Source organism: Podarcis gaigeae (genome assembly GCF_964106915.1).
Source record: "Podarcis gaigeae genome assembly, chromosome: 15".
Classification (NCBI taxonomy): domain Eukaryota; kingdom Metazoa; phylum Chordata; class Lepidosauria; order Squamata; family Lacertidae; genus Podarcis; species Podarcis gaigeae.
Window position 1 is genome coordinate 35,694,589 of NC_139692.1, and position 20,601 is coordinate 35,715,189.

The window sequence follows — 20,601 nt, forward strand, 5'->3', positions numbered from 1 at the left end:
TGGGGTGGTAGACAGGCCTACCGCAGAGTTATTCCATCAGTATGCTTGCTTTCTGAAGTTGTTAGTAAGTTTGACTTCTGCACTATATTTTCCCTGTCATGTTCTCTATTCCACCTGGTTTGGTGGCCACTGCAGCAACGTCACCATTACTACCACAGAATCATAGGTATGGACTGAGGGGGTCTTCTTTACTCTTCCAGTGTCATGCCTAGCCCTGACCAGGTGCCAGACATAGATGAACCAAAGAGCCCACAGGTTGAGGACCTTGAGGAACACGCAGGGCCTCCTCAATCCAATGCTGAGGATCTCCTTGAAGGGCCTTTCAGGTAGATCTCTGATGAAGAACCCCAAGAACTGTCAGTGGAGATGTGAGAGCTCCCTCCCAGTCCTTGAGAGTGCTAGGTCCGGGTGAAAGAGCTACAGCACAGAATGTGTCTACAGATCCAGAGTCATTGGTCTGCTTGGGCCTACCCATGAGTAAGTGATCCCTGCCAGCAGCTCTGGTTAAGGCAACCTTGCAATTCCAATACATAGACGCGCTTTTACCCTTGCAAGACTGAATGTATTGCCCTCGGCTGTACTTAAGGGATGATTCCAACAGATTCCACACACAAAACACTCATGTCCCTGTGGAGATGTCAGCACTGAATCAGTGGCCCATGCCCCCCTGGCATCCACGCTTTACAAAGACCTGAGAAACGAGATTATCACCCCTCTTTTATTGTCCATTCTGGGTCGCCCAATCACTGCCACCGTGTCTTTTCTCCTGGCAGATCAAGAGGAACAGATGACAGCAAAGGTTGCAAGGTTTTTAGCTGGGGCAATCAGAATAAGGTCTACTGTTTGATTGCTGATTCAGGCCCCTAAACTGTGTTTTATATTATCGTTTTTTTAATTTGTTCTGTGTATATAGCAATTTTCTTTTGTTGCCATGGCCTATGGCTGATGTAAATAAAGTTTCTTTCATTCATTCATTCATTCATTCATTCATTCATTCTTTCTGGTTAGGGTTGTGAGCCTCCCAGTTGCTGGAAACAACACAGCTCTTTGGTTCTAGTTCCCCTGCCTTGATGTATTGTACTTTGTCTGAACTTCCTGTGATGTTGACCTTGGACTGTTACTTGACTTTGTCTCTGGATTATGTTTGGAGTGATGCTTTGTCATCCACCATGTTTTTATCTGCATACCTGTCCTCATTGGTGAGTCATCTTCTGTGACTGGGTCCCTTCCCATGCCAGCCAGTTGTTCTGGAGAACAGATTTAGGTTTCAATGTGAACTGAGTAAAATTGCTCTCTCATCCCTACTCATGACTGAAAGAGAAGGGTGGTGGAAAGATACCAGAACTCAAAAGAAGAAAGCAACTTTATTACTATTGCATAAGTGATTAAAATTAGACTTTTTTTTTTATACAGATAAGATATTTACAGTGCTGTTTGGTTAAATAGGCAGGATATATGGCAGTTTCTTCCCTTTATATACTTTGTACAGTGCAATAATATATAATGTGTGTATATATTAAAATAAGTTCTTTTCTTAAAAAAGGTAGCATGCAAGGGACATTATTTCAAAATTTATTCCTTTGATTTTATCTGTACCAAGGTTTATTTGCCACCATTCCCACCTTCCCTGCACTTTTGTTTGAAATAACATTTTGTCGACATAGGAGGAAACGAACATTGCTGGAATCGAAGCTATGAAAATGGACGAGAGCCCTTTTCACACGTTCAATGGGAGAGATGGTCTATGCTGTCCGAGGTCCAAATCTTTTTCACATTCAGCCAAGGACCTGCATGTCATTGGAAAACCTGCCTGGGAATCTGCCACAGTAGGGCTATGCACCAGCTTGGGCTGAAGCCCAAACCAAATTGAACTGACTCAGGTGAGGGCTGGTTGCACAGGTTGATCTGGAGATGTCAGTGGGTGGAAGTGTCAGGCAGATAGGAGAGGCAAGGTGAGGCGGGAAGAAAGACAAGCTATATTGCAGGGCTCTGTCGTTCGCAAGTGCCTTCCCTGCAGGGAACAGCTGTGGAGCAGAGGATTCAATCCTGTGGGGTGCTTTTTGGGGGGAAAGCACCCTGTCCCTTTGCTCTCAATCAGGAAAGGGGAGAAAGGAGCCTTTCCTTCCCCAGCACCTGACTGTATGTTTAGTTAGGATTTTTACAAACCGTAACTAAACATGGCACACACCTCTGAATTGATTTGGGGATGGAAGACTCTGGGTTGGGATGGCTGTGCACAGCCCTATTATACAGAAATACAGGCTGAATTCAGGTCTTCAACTAAATGAGTGGAATTTGAGGGGGCAGCATGATTCTCCCTGACCCCACCATGCATACAATGTAATCTTCAATTGTGAGAATAGGGCAAAGGCTTTAATGGGGTAACAAACCATTTCCCCCCCTCCAGTTCTAATACAAAACCCTTATAATTCTTGGAATAAACCAGAACAACCTGACCCGGCGACATAACTATATTCTAAGAAACTATCTTCTATAATAAATAGAAACACTTACAATGTGCTTAAGACGAAGGGTACACTGGGCCTGCCCATGTTTCCACGTCTGACAAAATATCTTTCTAGGGACGTTGCTGAGCATGAGAGAAACTGGCTATGATGAGACATTTCTACTCCACCCCCTTCCCCCAAAAACCTCATCAATAGTAACCTAGGGTGCAATTAAATTTTAAGCAGGTGATATGCTGAATGCAAGCTCTTGAAACTGATCTAGACCCTGGGTTGGCCCATCCCTCCCTCCCTTCCTCCATCTTCTGGAGTCTACACAGGCCTGTAACTGTTCAGGGTCTTGGATGTAACTCTGCTTACCTGTATACGCAAATGGTACTGCCTACCACTGAACTATAAAGGTAAAGGTAAAGGTACCCCTGCCCGTACGGGCCAGTCTTGACAGACTCTGGGGTTGTGCGCCCATCTCACTCAAGAGGCCAGGGGCCAGCGCTGTCCGAAGACACCTCCGGGTCACGTGGCCAGCGTGACATCGCTGCTCTGGGGAGCCAGAGCCGCACACGGAAACGCCGTTTACCTTCCCGCTGGTAAGCGGTCCCTATTTATCTACTTGCACCCGGAGGTGCTTTCGAACTGCTAGGTTGGCAGGCGCTGGGACCGAGCAGCGGGAGCGCACCCCGCCGCAGGGATTCGAACCACCGACCTTTCGATCGGCAAGTCCTAGGCGCTGAGGCTTTAACCCACAGCGCCACCTGCGTCCCTCACTGAACTATAACTTCTCCCAATTAGCACTCTGATACTTCTGCAGCAGTGAGGCTCAACTCTAGACTAGTTTGGCCAAGCAAGAATGAATTGGTTTTGCAACCTTTTTTTCACACCTGTGCAGGATCAGGGTTTGAGCAATGATAACAGGATTTAACCACATAATGGAACAGCTAGGGCAGGAAAAGTGAATGAATATCTTTGTCTCAGTTTAGGTTTTATAAATTTACTATTACATTGGTGTCGGACTGTGTTTTGACATCAAACTGGGTTGTTGTTGTTGTTTAGGGGAGGAAGTGTAAAATTACTAAACTCCATGCAAAAATTGTGTTATTATCAAATCTGATCACAATGCACACAGAATGTAATGAGAAAGGTTTTCTAATATTCCCAGTGAGGACAAAACTATGGCCAATGTGGAGGAGGGTCATTCACACACATTTCTTTCTACTGTTGCTAATAATTTTGCTCCTTAAAACCATTCCCATTTGCTACTATGATTGAATAATACCAATGTGTGTGGGTATGTTTTAGCCATATATATCAAGCCTTAAATGGCTACATTTGCACAGGTGCATTTACTGCCTGAAATGGAGGCATTTTGTCAATATAAGTATAATTAGTTGTATAATAGCCATATGTTTACATTTTTATATATATACCTAATAGTTTTTATGTTTTTATTGGGGATGCTAAGTAAAAAAAGAAGACGACTGAAATCTTTCAGTCAGGCTTACTCCCAGTAAACTTGGTATATCATTGTAGCTTTAAGTTGGGAACTCCTCAACAGACACCTAGGTATCAGAAGTTGTTTGAAATGCCATCTTTGTCACCACTTTTGAGCAATACCTGTTCTGCAGAAATGAAAGTTGCTCCTGTCAATGGGTTCATTCAGCTCCTGGCATGGTTCAGAAGAACATCAGGAAACCTTGCTGGATCAGGCCCACGGTCCATCCAGCCTGGCATCTTGCTCTCACAGTGTCCTACCAGGTGCTCGTGGGAATCCCTCAGGTAGGACCCAAGCACAAGAGCACTCTCCCTTCTTGTGGGTTCCAACAACTGATATTCAGAGCCATAGTTTCCCTGACAGTAGAGGCAGGGCACAGCCATCATAGCTGGTGGCCATCTCTAGCCCTCTCCCTCCATGGATTTTGGAAACCAGTTAGACTTACTCCCAGGTCAGTGAGTTTAAGCCAACTGAACTGAACAGCTGGGCAAAACTCATTGGCTACGATTGCAGCTTCTCAAAAGGAAATGTACATCTACAATGGCCTTCATTTCCCAGATGTACAAAACAGTTTTATCCTATTGAGTGGACATCTCCTTATAAACCAGACTTTGGAAGAAACCTTTTGACAGCTATAAAACCAGGCTGTCAATGGCTTCCAGCCATGATGGCTATGCCACTGCCATTGAGATTGTGCTACTGAATACCAGTTGCTGGAAAACGCAGGTGGACAGAGATGTGTGGCAGTCATGTCCTACTTTCAGATTTCTCACAAGCATCTGGTCAGCCCTTGAGAGAGCAGGATGCTGGACTGTCATATATCAGATTACCAGGTTCTGATCAATAAACCCCCTGACAAACCATTATGGAGTTTTAGGCCCTAAAGAGCCTACTGTTGCGCTCCCCAAATCATTTGTATTTCCTCTAGTTATGGATTGGTGTTGTAAAACGGGAGCAAATGGTGACTAGGTTCAGAAACATTTGAATAAGATGGACTAGAGGAAGGTCAACAGACTGTACATTAAATATGAAGCCATTTATGAAATAGGCGTCTATCACAGCACTGTTTCAAAATGTGGTAGGAAGACTTTGCATTGGCCTTAAATCTCCAGGGTGCTTTATCTGATTTTTTTTAAAAAAAACCCTGATGGAAAAAAATGGGCAGTGGACACAGGGAGTGCAATAATAATTTTAAAAAGAAGCAAAATGGTGGTGGGCCACGGTCTTATATTTAACAAATGAACAAAATCCTCCGGACTGCATAATTTGTTAATTATGCGTTTGATTGTCCCTGTACAATCCCCCGCAATGCCAGCAGGGTTAAACAGAACCATTGAAGTCAGACGAAGATAAGCAAAAATGGATGGTTTTTAAGCTTACTATGGTGGTATAGATTTCAATTTCCTGGGAAAGCTGAACCATTAGAAATATATAGATATAGATATAGATATGCTTCAGAGTTTCTGTAAGATAGCTAGCGGCAAAACTGTCTCCAGTTGGTGTCACATTTTCTGGGTGGCCACAAAATACCGCTGGGTGAATGTGAATCCTCATTCCAATCTCCTGCCACCACGCCAAAAAATCAAAAATAAAAATTCAGGGCTCTTCTGGGTTGTTTTTTATTGCGTTAGGAAACAAAAACCATTAAAGCATTAAGACAGCCCTTTTATGTCCCTGCCAAGAGGATATAGTTGATTTACAGGTACGCTGCTGGCCTGGGGTTCTCTATCGAACCGTCTGTCCTTATCCATCCGCCATTCTGTCACCCATGCGATCTCTCCTCCTTTTTTCCCATTTGTTTTTAAAGTTGATCAGGGAGAAAGTTCACCGGACAGCATGCGCATGCGTGGATCGGTGTTTTTTTTTGTTTCACAGTGTTATATGGCTACTCCATGCCACTTCGGAGGATCTGGTTGGCTGCAATCAACATGACACTGATAATAAAGGCCATAGCAAAAGCGCATATTAAGCTTTTCCGTACACAAGTCTGTCGGTTTTGTTTTTGAGAATGCACTAGGAGAGAGAGAGAGAGAGCGAGAGCATAATGACCTTTTTGTTTAAAAGTTACTGTATTTTTCTGTCTATAAGACGCCCCCATGTATAATACACCCCCCCATTTTGGGGGACTCAATTTTAAGAAAATGAGGGGAGATGGCCCAAAGTTGTTGAGCCTCTCCACCCACGAAGCTGTGGCAGGAAACACCTCCTAGATCATTTCCTCTGCGTAGCGGCATCGGCTGGTTGGTTGGAGGGCAACTTCCCCTGAGGCCGCAGCATTCAGGAAACGATCCAGGGACTGCTTCCCATGCACAGCGGGATCAGGGGAAGTTGTGCTCCTGCCAGTCAGCACCCCATATCACTCCCCGCTTGCTGCATTATCAGGGGAAGCTGCGCGCCGCGGGCCATAGTTCCTAGATCGCTCCCTGCGCACAGTGGCATCGGGAGAAGCTGTGCGCCCCCAGCTATGGTCCCCAGATTGCTCCTTGCTTGCTGCAGCATTGGGGGAAGCCACGCACCCACCAACCGGGCAGGCTGCTTCTCCCCCCATGCCACTATCTGTGTATTGATCGACCCCAGTTTTTAGATATGAGTTTTGAGTCAAAAAACCTCATCCAATACACGGAAAAGTACCAGTTACAGATAGGTAGCCGTGTTGGTCTGCCATAGTCAAAACAAAAAAAAATTCCTTCCAGTAGCACCTTAAAGACCAACTAAGTTAGTTCTTTTTATGAGCTTTCGTGTGCATGCACACTTCTTCAGATACAGTGTGCATGCACACGAAAGCTCATACCAAGAACTAACTTAGTTGGTCTTTAAGGTGCTACTGGAAGGAATTTTTTTTTGTTTTGACGGAAAAGTATGGTACTTATCAATTTGATCATTATTGATACACGTTATGCAGCATATAAAATATAGTCCAGCCGTCCATTTTAATTACTTTGATTCGAATTGAGTTGGCTACAACCCAGAGTAGGCCCACTCAAATTAATGGACCTACGGTAGCAGTCATATCCATTAATTTCAATGGGCCCACTCTGAGTATGACTAGGGTTGGATGCAACCCATAATTACAAAGCCTTTAACCATGTGAGTCCATGACCTTCACTTCAGAAACAAAGCCTGGAAATCTAGAATCTGAAATCTGGATGCATCTCTACGTACCGTCCAGTGCAACGTGGCCCAATCTGGGAAGACATCTTCCAGGTCGGTGCTCCAGCACATGACCCATGTGACATTGTGCACCCAAAATTCAACTCGAGATTGCAGTGAGAGATCTTGGCCCGAAATCATGCAAGAGCAAGTCTCCCAAAATGGCTGCCATGCTCTTGTGGGGGGAAACAGGATGTCCTGGTTTCTCTGGGGCAGTAGATGGGCATGTCCCTATACAAGAATACCTTTAGATTGACACACAGTTGACTTAAGTTGCCCTGGTGAGTGGTCTGAACAAACTGTTCTGCCTAAGATATGCAAGAGAACCTCACCTTCAAATTCTGTTTGACAGTTGCCAGAGTTCTCATTTAAGCTTTCTTCCTCGTTGATGATGATGTTTTCAATATCTTTCATTGTTAAGTGGTCCTGGAACGCATGGTACAGGATATGTTTCAGCTCCTCCAGAGTTATTCGCTGCATGTCAAACTGTGGGAAGTCAATGAGAACTTAGTTTGAATTGTCGTTCACACACTACTCATTACCTTTCATATTTGAATCAGAATAACTACCCCCCCCCAAGGCACGGGTGGCGCTGTGGGTGAAACCACAGAGCCTAGGACTTGCCGATCAGAAGGTCAGTGGTTCGAAACCCTGTGACGGGGTGAGCTCCCGTTGCTCGGTCCCTGCTCCTGCCAACCTAGCAGTTCGAAAGCATGTCAAAGTGCAAGTAGATAAAGAGGTACCACTCCGGCGGGAAGGTAAACAGCGTTTCCGTGTGCTGCTCTGGTTCGCCAGAAGCGGCTTAGTCATGCTGGCAACATGACCCGGAAGCTGTATGCTTGCTTCCTCAGCCAATAAAGTGAGATGAGCGCCGCAACCCCAGAGTCGGTCACAACTGGATCTAATGGTCAGGGGTCCCTTTACCTTTTCCTTTAACTACCCCCCCAAAAAAAATTATACCCATGCCAAAGTTTGAGGGCCACATTATCTTGTGGCCAGGCTTCCTAGAGTTACGTGCCAATAACAGGCAGACAACAGGCAAACATTGGTGGCATAAAGGATGTGACTGTCAACTTTCTGATGACTGTGAGGAATGAGGATGTTGCTTTTTCACATACAAATGTAACAGTTGGTCAACTGTCAGAAGTCCAGGCAACTGGGGATATTTAAAGCTTGTAGTCAGAATGTGGTTGCAATAAGTAGACAAGTGTCAGCAGTCCAGATTGACTCAGATATTGACGGCTTGTGGTTAGGATGCTCATAAGTGGGACAGTTTGTGGCTGAAAGACAGTTTATTGTAAGCTTCAGCAGCTATAGAATTCGCTTACACCTGTTAGTGGTCAGGATGCGGCTCTGTCACTTAAGCCACTATGTAAATGCATAGAAATAAAGAATCAAATAAGGGAAATGTTAATAGGATAATTATGCAGTCGTGATAGACTGTAAACCTTGCAGTACCCAGCCAATGGGGAGACAAGGGAGGGAACCTGCACTCCAGGTATAAGGAATATAAGCTTAAAAGGTAAAGGTAAAGGACCCCTGACAGTTAAGTCCAGTTGCAGGTGACTCTGGGGTTGTGGCGCTCATCTCGCTTTACAAGCCGAGGGAGCTGATGTTTGTCCGCAGACAGTTTTTCCAGGTCCTGTGGCCAGCATGACTAAGTCACTTCTGGTGCAACGGAACACCGAAACCAGAGCAGTGCATGGAAACACTGTTTACCTTCCCACCAGAGTGGTACCTATTTATCTACTTGCACTGGCATGCTATTGAACTGCTAGGTTGGCAGGAGCTGGGACCGAGCAATGGGAGCTCACCCCATTGTGGGGATTTGTACTGCCGACCTTCTGATCAGCAGCCCAAGAGGCTCAGTGCCACCTTTGGACACCCGCTCTTGCAAGAATGTTTTGTATTCAATAAATTCTGTGCTGCTTTACCAGTTCTGTTCAGATTTTATTTTGAGGATCTCAAGACCCACTTCTAGCATGACTCGAATGTAGGTAACTGAGATATGTGCTGTTCTGCAGGAGAGGGAAGGAGGAGCTGGAATGCCGCAGATGATAAAGGAGAGCCAGAGGCCTGCCAAGATGGATACAAAGGAAAACAAGATTTGGATGATGAGAATCTGGTTTGAATTGGAGAATCAAGAATGGAGAGATCTCCTCATGGGGAAATCTGAAGACCTATGGATTACAAATCTGATTAAGGTGGAAACTGGAGCTTTTGGGACATTTGGACTTAAAAGGAGTAAGAAACAAGATTTGGGCCCCACTTTTAAATATGGAGGTCTGGCTGGAAGAAATATGGACCCTATTGGGACAGAGCTTCTCCGAGACTTGGTGTTTAATGTAAAGGACTATCAAAAAGACCAGCAGAGAGGAATTGAAAGAGAATTAAGAGCCTCGGACGTGAGGTCTCCAGGCTGACAGTTGATAGACTGATGGACATTGGCGATCGAAACTGGGAAAGGGGGGGCTGGGATTTTGGGAATCCAAAGGGTGTACAATTATATTTTGTTTCTTTCTATTCTGTTTCGTTACCAGTATAAAAACTGGGAAATTCGTGGAAGGGAACTTGGGTCGACTTTAGAAAAGGGTTTAAAGAATGAGCATTGATGTACAAATTGAGGTTTATAAGTTAAAATTGGTTAATTAAAATGAATTAAATATAATAAGGCAAAAGTTGGGGATAAGAACTTGCTGAGCTAATAATTGGAACTGGAATACAAGAAGGGGAGGTGTGGGGAAGTCAGGGAAAGATGTTATTGAAAATAAGGAATGTAAATGCTATGTGTTTTTTAATTCTTTTTTGTTTTTCTTTTTTTCCTCTTTTTTTTGAAAATTTCATTAAATATCTTATTAAAAAAACAACGAATGTAGGTAACTGCACAAAGGGAAGAGGTTTGTACACATGCTCCTCTCCATCTCCACCCTCCATTCAGGCAAGAGAGAGCCATGACAATGTTTCATGGTCTCATAGGGCTGCACACAGGATTTGGTCAAATCCTGAATTCAATCAGGGCAATTTGGGATGATTCATGCCCTGTTCAGATCAGGTCAAGCAACTTCAAATCACTACAGAGTGGTTATCCTGAATTATTTTGTAGCAATCTACAGCTCAAACCATTGTTTCAGAAGGCCAGACAGACAGACAGACAGACAGTCTCAAATATGTTGCAATTATTAATTAAAATAACGCATAGGTAGAACACAGGACAGGTATCAAATCTGATCATAATGCACAGGGCTAGGGTAGAATGTTCTCACCTTAACCAAGAACCCTCTAATCACAGTGCTTGTGGAAGGTGGTGAAATCTTAAAACGAAGAATGTGTTTGGTGGCACTGGGGTGCTGTTATCCACCCCAACCCCCTTTGCAGCCTATCTAGTGCAGAAAAGTCCATTTTAACTGGCAAAATCTCTTGCAGATTCTCAAGCAGAAATGTTTCCAACTCATCCAACCCAAGCTGGAGATGTCTGGGAATAGACCTGGGACCTTCTTCCTTTTGTATGGATCATCAAATACATTTAAAAAATGTGAGCATTTTTTTCATTCATAAGAACCACCTGCAGGATCAGGCCAATGGCCCAACTAGTCCAACATCCTGTTCTTCCAGTGGCCAATCAGATGCACCTATGGGAAGCCTGCAAACAGGATTTGAGCACAAGAGCTCTTTTTCCTCCTGCTGTTTTCAAGTAATTGGTATAGAGAAGCATTACTGCCTCCAAGCACAGGGTCAGAGCATTGCCATCACGGCTAACATCCACAGATAGCCTTTTCATCCATAAATTTGTCTTATCTACTAATGCCATCTAAGTTGGTGATAATACAGCCTTCTATGGGAGGGTGATATATATAGTCAAAATTTCTCATCAGAATGGCAGTTTCTAGCTGCTTTGTTTATGGGTGGTGCATCATCCTGAGCTGAGCAATTTTTCTTATAAGCACACTATACAAGCATAGAATTGTAGAGTTGGAAAGTAACCTGATGTTCATTTAGTCCAACCCCTTGCAATGGAAGAATCACAGTTAAAGAACTCCTGACAGACGGCCACCCAATGAAGGAAAGTCCACCACCTTCCACTGAGAATTTGCAGTGGTTTCCCCAAGAAAAGCTTTTTCTATAAATTCTATAAATTTCTATAAATTCTATTAAGCAAAAGTATTACAGATCCTCAGTGTGGGGAGAGAGAGAAAAAAAAACCCACAATCTTAAGCAATGTAGAGGTCAAATCCTGCAACTGTGCAGCTGCTACGTAAAGGCTGCATATTTCACAGAAAAAATAAGAATGAGCAAGCTGTTCCCGAAATACCCACAAGAGGTAGCCAAACACAGGATTTTAAAATAACCCGCAACTCCGTTTTATGAACGGTGGTTGTCATGAGTAACACTGCTTTTATATTCATTCTAGAAGGAAGTGCAATAGAGAAAAATGAAGCTGCAAATTACCTGGCTTACAACTCAACAGGCCAGCCAGGTGAGCGTCACGGAAGACATAGGATTAAAGATGGACCATGCACTGCAACTGTTTGCTGTTATTTTTAGTAGCATCATGTCAGTGAACTGCCTAACAATCAGGGTTGTGTGTTGTTGTTGTTTTTTGGGGGGACAGCAGTGGGGGGAGAATCAAGCCAACTTGCTTGCTTACAGAAAAATGCTTCCCCTCCACCTTCCTCAGGTGGTGATTAGTATTCTGTGGTAAAGCAGCTGATGGCATGAAAATTGGCAGGTCATGAGTGAGAAGAGAAAAACAATATTATGTTAAGTTAGAACTGCAAGCAGCAAACAGCAATGGCTGCTTTTAAGGTCATCTTGAGAGGGTCCAGGATCTTTTCAATGATGGTACCTTGACTGTAGACTAGATGAACATCCTGGCATCCACTCTGCAAGCAGCAATCTATACATTACGTTAAGTGTATAGCTTGCCCTTGAAAGTCTGATACTTGTTTTGAAATGGCAACATGACTGTGGGTTCACACACAACAGTAAGCTGTGGTTAACATTACCTGTGGTTTATAAACCAACCACAAACCATGGTTAACGAGCAACCAAGCTTATATACCATAGCTAAAGCTAATAAACCATAGCTATGCTGCTGAGCTGAGTTTATACATTACACTAATGTTGCAGTCAGAAATGGGAGTGCCTGGTCACCTCATCTGTCTCCTGAGAAATTTCTATGTGGGACAAGAAGCTACAGTTAGAACTGGATATGGAACAACTAATTGGTTCAAAATTGGGAAAGGAGTACGACAAGGCTGTATATAGTCTCCCTGCTTATTTAACTTATATGCAGAATTCATCATGCGAAAGGCTGGGCTGGATGAATCCCTAGCCGGAATTAAGATTGCCAGAAGAAATATCAACAATCTCAGATATGCAGATGACACAACCTTGATGGCAGAAAGTGAGGAGGAATTAAAGAACCTTTTATTGAGGGTGAAAGAGGAGAGTGCAAAATATGGTCTGAAGCTCAACATCAAAAAAACGAAGATCATGGCCACTGGTCCCATCACCTCCTAGCAAATAGAAGGAAAAGAAATGGAGGCAGTGAGAGATTTTACTTTCTTGGGCTCCATGATCACTGCAGATGGTGACAGCAGCCATGAAATTAAAAGATGCCTGCTTCTTGGGAGAAAAGCAATGACAAACCTAAACAGCATCTTAAAAAGTAGAGACATCACCTTGCCAACAAAGGTCTGTATAGTAAAAGCTATGGTTTTCCCAATAGTGATGTATGGAAGTGAAAGCTGGACCATAAAGAAGGCTGATCGCCAAAGAATTGATACTTTTGAATTATGCTGCTGGAGGAGACTCTTGAGAGTCCCAGGGACTGCAAGAAGATCAAACATATCCATTCTGAAGGAAATCAGCCCTGAGTCCTCACTGGAAGAACAGATCCTGAAGCTGAGGCTCCAATACTTTGGCCACCTCATGAGAAGAAAAGACTCCCTGGAAAAGACCCTGATGTTGGGAAAGATGGAGGGCACAAGGAGAAGGGGACGACAGAGAACGGGAGGGTTGGACAGTGTTCTCGAAGCTACCAGCATGAGTTTGACCAAACTGTGGGAGGCAGTGGAAGACAGGAGTGCCTGGCATGCTCTGGTCATGGGGTCACAAAGAGTTGGACACGACTAAACAACAACAAACAACAAAAATGTTGCAGTCAAAAATGGGGATGGCTGTGTTAGTTTTGCTGGTTGTAATGGCAGCGCTTCCCTCTCATTTAACAATATTCCTTTTACACCTGTTGCATTATGTAACTGTGTTTTGTTTTTTGTTTAAAAAATCAATATACCACCATGCTACACTAAGTTTAATTTGTACCAGTGGGTGTGGCATGCGACACAACAGTGGATGTCACTAGACATGTCACCACCCTGTATAAACATGGATGATTGTGTTCCTCCATGATTTACCAGTGAAATTCATGGGAAACACCTGCATGCCTGAATATGGCCCCAAATTTTATCACATGGCATCTTCAGGTAGGACTGGGAAAGTCATAGATGCATAGAAGCACAGAACTGGAGAGTTGGAAGGGATGCCAAGGGTCATCTAGTCCAACCTCCTGCAATGCAGGAATCTCATCTAAAGCATCCATGACAAATGGCCATCCAAACTCTGCTTAAAAACCCTCAAGGAAGGAGATTCCACAGCCTCCTGAGCGAGTCCGTTTTACTGTCCAACAGCTCTTCCTGTCAGAAAGTTCTTCCTGATGTTTAGTCCAAATCTCCTTTGTTATAACTTGAAGTCATTACTTTGAGTCTTACCCTCTAGAGCAGGAGAAAACAAGCTTGTTCCCTTTGCCATGTGACAGCCCTTCAGATATTTGAAGATGGCTATCTCATTTTTTTTATAAAAAGATTAGTTTTTTCCATAACAAACATCATATAAAATAAACATCAATACAATAACACAATGTGGGATTTTTCCAATCCCGTGACTTCCCTCTACCATCTCCATGGTTCCATTATTTTTGGTTATTTCAAGCATGTCCAAGTCATATTTTCTGTCTGTATATGTCTAATTCTTATCTATCATCATAATACTGCAAATGTTTTTAGAATCCTGCTGATGTATCAACTTGTATACAATGCTTTGACTTATATGCAATAAAAAATTCCCATTCATCTTTAAATTTGTTATTCTCCTGATTTCTCAGTGTTCCTGTTAATTTTGCCATCTCTGCATATTCCATCAACTTAATTTGCCAATCTTTTTTTGTGGGAACTTTTCCCTCTTTCCAGCATTGGGCTATCAATATTCATGCGGCCATGACTGCATACATAAATAGATTTTTATAATTTGGGGGTATTTCCCTTCCTGTTATTCCTAATAAAAAGGCTTCTGGCTTTTTAACAAAAGTTGTTTTAAGCATTTTATTTTTTCAATTCATTATATATAATTTCCCAAAATATTTATAAATTTGCATTGCCACTACATGTGATAAAATGTACCATCTACCTCTTTACATTTCCAACAAAGATGGCTATCTTATCTCCTCTCAGTCTCCTCTTTTCCAGGCTAAACATAGCCAGCTCCTTCAACCATTCCTCATAGGGCTTGGTTTCCAGACCCTCGATCATCTTGGTTACCCTCTACACATGTTCAGATTGTCTGAATCCCTGGAGATGTGCTGCCAGCCAATGTCAAGAATACTGAGCTGGAGTAACGAACAGCCTGACTTGGTATACGGCAGTTTTCCGTGTTTACTGCTATGGTTAAGCTGTGCATGTTAACCAAGACACAGAAATAATAAATGATTGTTGCAAGACATACAATGCATTCCTTGGGGTTGAATACTGCTCTTCTTTTACTTTGGCCAAGGGGAAAATGGTTGGCCCCCTGAATACATAGCCGGACTGCCCCTCCCTAGGAAAACACAAAAGAGATCCCTTCTGCCCTAAAGGGATACCAGAAGGTCCTAGCACCTGCCTATCTGCAAGAGGTGAAGTTCTGTAATGAGAGCAAACTGTTAGCCATGAAATGGAGAGATGGGTCAAGACCCTGGTGGTTGACTTGCAGAAATATCTGCTCTCATATGAGAAAGATCTGCTCTCATATGAGGCATCTTCAATGGTGCATAAGACAGGCTCATTTCTCTCTCTCCTGGGAGTGACAGATGACATTAAAAAGAAATAATAACCGTCATCTGTTTTTCACTATGGTGGGAGGACATGTCCATGAATCATACAAATGGCTTCAGTGTGGTTGGACGAACGTTTTCTGCTTTCTAGCACAGATAGCTGAGTTAGACCTTTTCATTTGATAGTGGAAATGGGACCTGAGACTCTCAGGGTGGCTCAGTTTTGCATTTGCTCTGATGTTTTCTAACCTCCTTTCCAAGATGGGATGAAGAATGGCCAAACAGTTCAGAGAGCCATGCAGGAATTTGGAATGTACAAATATTGCCACAAGGAGCAAAAGTCTGCACTGCACACTTGCGCGTGCACACATACACACACACACACACACACACACACTGTGAAAACTTAGACAACAAAACTTTTACATCAATATTAGGATTCATGTTTGATAAACCTAAGTCTTAGGGAGAGGTATTTGCCAGCGCTTGCTACCCAAGATCCTTTTGGTGTCAGATGCCAAGTATTGAAACTTGGACCTTCTGCATTCAAGGCACATGCTCTACAGCTGAAATAATGCTCCTTTCTTCAATATAGTTTGAAACTCTATTAATATACTATTTTAAAATTAGCGTTTTGTCATTTGGTCCCCAGGTAGAGTTACACTACATCAAGGTGTTAGTATTAGCATACAAACCCCCAAATGGCTTGGAACCCAAGGACCTAAATGAGCACCTTCTCCAACATCAACCATCTCATACCCTGTGATAGAGAGGTGAGCCCTAGTTGGTGATACCACCACTGGGGGCTGCCCAGTTGGCACTGACCCATAACATAGCAGTGCCTTTTCAGTGGCAGTTCCCCATTTGTGGAATGCCCTCCCCCCCCCTCCACTGGTGAGTTGTGTCTGTCTCTTTCACTGAGTTTCAGGAGGAGCTTTCAAACATTCCTGTTTACCCGGGCATTTGATGAATGGCAGACATTGTTCAGGGAACACCCTGACAAGGTCAGCTTCAAGGTCAGCAGGAATGAACTCTTCACTTATCAGCTGGCAATCCTGCACCCAGCAGGATTAAACTTTGTGTTCGCTTATCAGCTGATAACACCCAGTAATGGCAGCTGACTGACAGGTAGGGTTGGTTTCGGAGAAATGGTCTTGCGGATTAAATTGGATTCCTTGGCAGACCAAGGCTTGCTTGTGGGCTGTCCTGGAACAAAGTGTGCCACTTCTGTCTTTTTACAGAGCCAAAGTGCAGCTTGTCATTGACAGGGGAGTAGGAAGGGGGGGTTCAGGGGGTGCAGCCCACCCCGGCTGTCATCCTGAGGGGGTGACAAAATGGCACACTGCGGGGGGCAGCACTTACTGTGGGGCCTGGCCTGCAGCGTGCCTGAGCTACGTGTCTCTCCTGGGAGTGAGGCGTTGGATTGGGGCCCCGTGCTTCCCGAAACGGCAGCGTGGGGCTTGGGTTCGCCAGGCAGACTCCGTGGGCAGCTCACCGCGCCGCCCCCTGGGTGGATCGCTGTGGCGGCCCCATGGGTGAATCGCCCTGCCGCCACAGCTCCAGGTGCCAGAGCAGCTAGCTATGCCCCTGGTCATTGTCCAACACATTCGTCTTTAATTGAAAGACAGATATCAACCTTATACCTGTAAGTTTACTTTGTATAAATTAAACACTCCCCTACCCCCAATTGGGACACGGGTGGCACTGTGGGTTAAACCACAGAGCCTAGGACTTGCCGATCAGAAGGTCGGTGGTTCGAATCCCCGTGACGGGGTGAGCTCCCGTTGCTCAGTCCTTGCTCCTGCCAACCTAGCAGTTCGAAAGCACGTCAAAGTGCAAGTAGATAAATAGGTACCGCTCCAGCGGGAAGGTAAACAGCATTTCTGTGTGCTGCTCCGGTTCACCAGAAGCGGCTTAGTCATGCTGGCCACATGACGCAGAAGCTGTACGCCGGCTCCCTCGGCCAATAAAGCAGGATGAGTGCCGCAACCCCAAAGTCGGCCACGACTGGACCTAATGGTCAGGGGTCCCTTTACCTTTACCTTTACCCCCAATTCACTATAGAAACTCTCAATCAAAAAACAAAACTACCCTCCCAAGCATTTTTCCTGCTCTAATAGAAAGGGGGGGATGTACATATCAAGGCAGCTTCCCCTCCATCTGCACCCCTAAATTCCATAAGGAGGAAAAGCCATTTCATCTTCTCTGTGTCCCCAACCTCATCAGAGTATGACTGGAGGACTCTTTCAGACTGCAAAGATTATTCAGCAATCAAAAGCAAACCAGCCAGCAGACAAAAATATCATTGTAAACGAACCTTTCCTTCCCAAACACAGGGACCTAGGATGAGATGCTGAGCAATTTGCATTGGCAAGCGAAATCCCCAAAGCCGCAGACCAACAGAACATTTTGTTGCTGGGCTATGTTCAGGGCCATAGGGAGTCCCAGCCAGCACATACTCCAATGCTCAGACAGACATTAATTGAAGTGATTTAAGGTCGCATGCCCAGTAGACTGGAATACTTTTTTTCCCCCCCATCCTCAGTTGGCCAACTCACTTAGCTTGGAAATCAATATAACAAAAACATAAGCGTTTCAACAACTGAGAGTTCAATGTTGCCCAAGAGAAGCCACTGGCTTTGGGGACATTGCAAATGCACACTATTTATGGTACATGAAACAAAATATGTACAAACACACAGTTGCTTCTGGAATGTAGAGGAACAATTGCTATAATTACTGTGGCCCGGTGATGTCCCATTTTGTTCTTGCTGACCAGGTATTTTGCAGGCAATCCAACATTTCTCTGATGAAAATTGGGCATCCGATTCTACATACAGTGGTACCTCAGGTTAAGTACTTAATTCGTTCCGGAGGTCTGTTCTTAACCTGAAACTGTTCTTAACCTGAGGCACCACTTTAGCCAATGGGGCCTCCTGCTGCTGCCGCACCGCTGGCGCACAATTTCTGTTCTCATCCTGAAGCAAAGTTCTTAATCCAAGGTACTATTTCTGGGTTAGCAGAGTCTGTAACCTGAAGCGTATGTAACCTGACATAAAACTGTATTTCATATACATACATCAGTCACCTTGAGCCAATTGCAACCTCTCTGTTGAACCTACCTGACAGGAGTGTTGTAAAGAAAGATATGTCCTGGTTTTCGAGAGAGAGTCCCAAAATTACAGAAGCCATTCTGGTTTCTGATTTGATCCTGAAATGTCCCGGTTTTCCTTTTCCTCCCCTCCATGTCTCGGAGAATAATTAAAGTGTTCTCTCTGTGTGCTAGTGTAGGTACAAAAACAAAGTCCTGTTTCTACTGGAGAAAAAAATACCTGCACTAAATGAAGGGAATAGTGAAGCTGGCATACGAAGCCCTTCTTATAATTTTGGAGGAAAATGCAGCTAATCCTCTTTATATTATTTAACTACATGCTTCTACATCCAGCCATTTATTTGTTTTTAGGAAACACGGGGGGTGTTGATTCATTTGCTGTAAATGGAGCCTTACAGTGTCTACTCAGAAAGAAGTCCCACTGTATTCAATGGAGCTTACTCCCAGGTAACTTGGTCAAGACTGGGCAGCCTTACACTGCAATCCTAAGCATTTTTAAGCATCTGTCAGGGAAGCTATAATCTACCTCCTGCCTTGTAGATCCTTTACTGAGAGGGATTGAACTACATGACCTTTGAGGTCCCTTCCAAATCTAGATTTCTTTTTATGGAAAAAAAAGAGAAAAACTCAGACAAAAGTATTAGGTGCTGGTGGTTCTGGCTCACTGAAGGTTCCAGATTCAATCTCTGGCATCTCCACTTAGGACTGGGAATGTTTCCTGTCTATCAGCCAGTGTGGACATTACTGAACTAGTTGGACCAATGGACTGACTCAGTATAAGTCAGCTTCCTGTTTTAAAATATATGGATGGGGAATAATAATAATAATAATGATAATAATAATAATAATTTATTTATACCCCCGCCCATCGGCCTGGGTTTCCCCAGTCACTCTGGGAGGCTCCCAACAGAATTAAAAGCACAATAAAACATAAAACACTTAAAACTTCCCTAAACAGGACTGCCTTCAGATGTCTTTTAAAAGTCAGGTAGTTGTTTATTTCCTTGACATCTGATTGGAGGGCGTTCCACAGGGTGGGCACCACTACTGAGAAGGCCCTCTGTCTGGTTCCCTGTAACCTCACTTCTACAGGGAAGGAACCGCCAGAAGGCCCTCGGAGCTGGTCCTCTGTGTCCGGGCAGAACGATGGGGGTGGAGACATTCATTCAGGTATACAGGGGTACCTCAGGTTACAGATGCTTCAGGTTACATACGCTTCAGGTTACAGACTCTGCTAACCCAGAAATAGTACCTCGGGTTAAGAACTTTGTTTCAGGATGAGAACAGAAATCGGGCAGCGGTGACAGCGGGAGGCCCCATTAGCTAAAGTGGTACCTCAGGTTAAGAAGAGTTTCAGGTTTAGAATGGACCTCCAGAATGAATTGAGTTCTTAACCTGAGGTACCACTGTACTGGGGAAGGGAATACATTGGTCTTGGCTGGGGGGTTTTGTGGGGGGAGACTGCAACTCAGTGGTAGAGCTTCTGGATTGCAAGCAAAAGTCCATCTCTCCCCAACTCCAGTCCATCTCCATCTCTCCCCTAAAACCCCGGGGAGCCATTGCCAATCAATAGAGATAATACAGAGCTAGGTGTATTAATGGGTCTGGCGTAAGGCAGGTTCCTATTTTTTCAGTGTTCCTAACTAAAACAATTCCTGTAGTCAACTCATTTCCCACCCCACCTCCTTTTTGCTGTCCTTAAAATAGCCTCATTGAAATAATAACAGAGTGCATATGTGTGTTTATGTGTGTGCGTGAGAGAGAGAGAGATTTCACTTTGAGTTGCAGTGCTCTCATCTCGGAGGCTATCGCACACATTCCGCGGGAAGCTTTCCAGAAGCTGGAAAGAAGTTCATAAAAATCAGAAGAGCCACACGGCAGAACGAGTCATGCTCATATTTCCATGGTAACCGCCTCATTACTATGCCGGGTGCTGCTGCAGAGAAGGGAGGGCTACCTGAAGCAAGAATGATGCATCCTTAGAAAATTCAAACACCATTTTTTTGGGGGGGAGAGGAGTTGACAGCATAGCACATGCAAATGGAGCCCTAATGCAGGTGTGCTTGGCTTGCTTGTTTTCTTAAAAAAAAAATAATAACCATTGCAAGCGAGAGAAGGATTTAGAGAGGAGACACCGTGATGGGAAGCAGTGCTACGTATTGCATGCAAACACACTGCTATGAAATCGGGAGAATTTTGGTTAATTTTGACATCAGCAACCTGAATCAGCTGAGTGTCACTTCACTCGGGTTATAAAAGGCACAGCAAAGGACCATAAAGGCGGGCAAGACCACGTATC

At 44.1% G+C, this 20,601-nt stretch overlaps 1 protein-coding gene across 4 annotated transcripts in view; it reads right to left on the reverse strand.

Annotated features, from left to right (window-relative positions):
• Positions 1–1,345: 1,345 nt before the first annotated feature.
• CALN1 (calneuron 1) overlaps positions 1,346–20,601 on the reverse strand; it is a 136,438-nt gene continuing 117,182 nt past the window's right edge. For 3 of the 4 annotated variants that reach the window (XM_083714843.1, XM_083714844.1, XM_083714845.1), the window contains 2 exons: positions 7,437–7,590; positions 5,556–5,967 (listed from right to left, as the gene is read on the reverse strand). In XM_083714843.1, the coding sequence (XP_083570969.1) occupies positions 5,840–5,967; positions 7,437–7,590 (282 nt within the window). In that variant the 3' untranslated portion in view covers positions 5,556–5,839. Of the gene's footprint in view, positions 2,859–3,235; positions 5,968–7,436; positions 7,591–20,601 lie in introns of those variants that run through there. The other variant, XR_014558357.1, reaches the window with a different exon arrangement.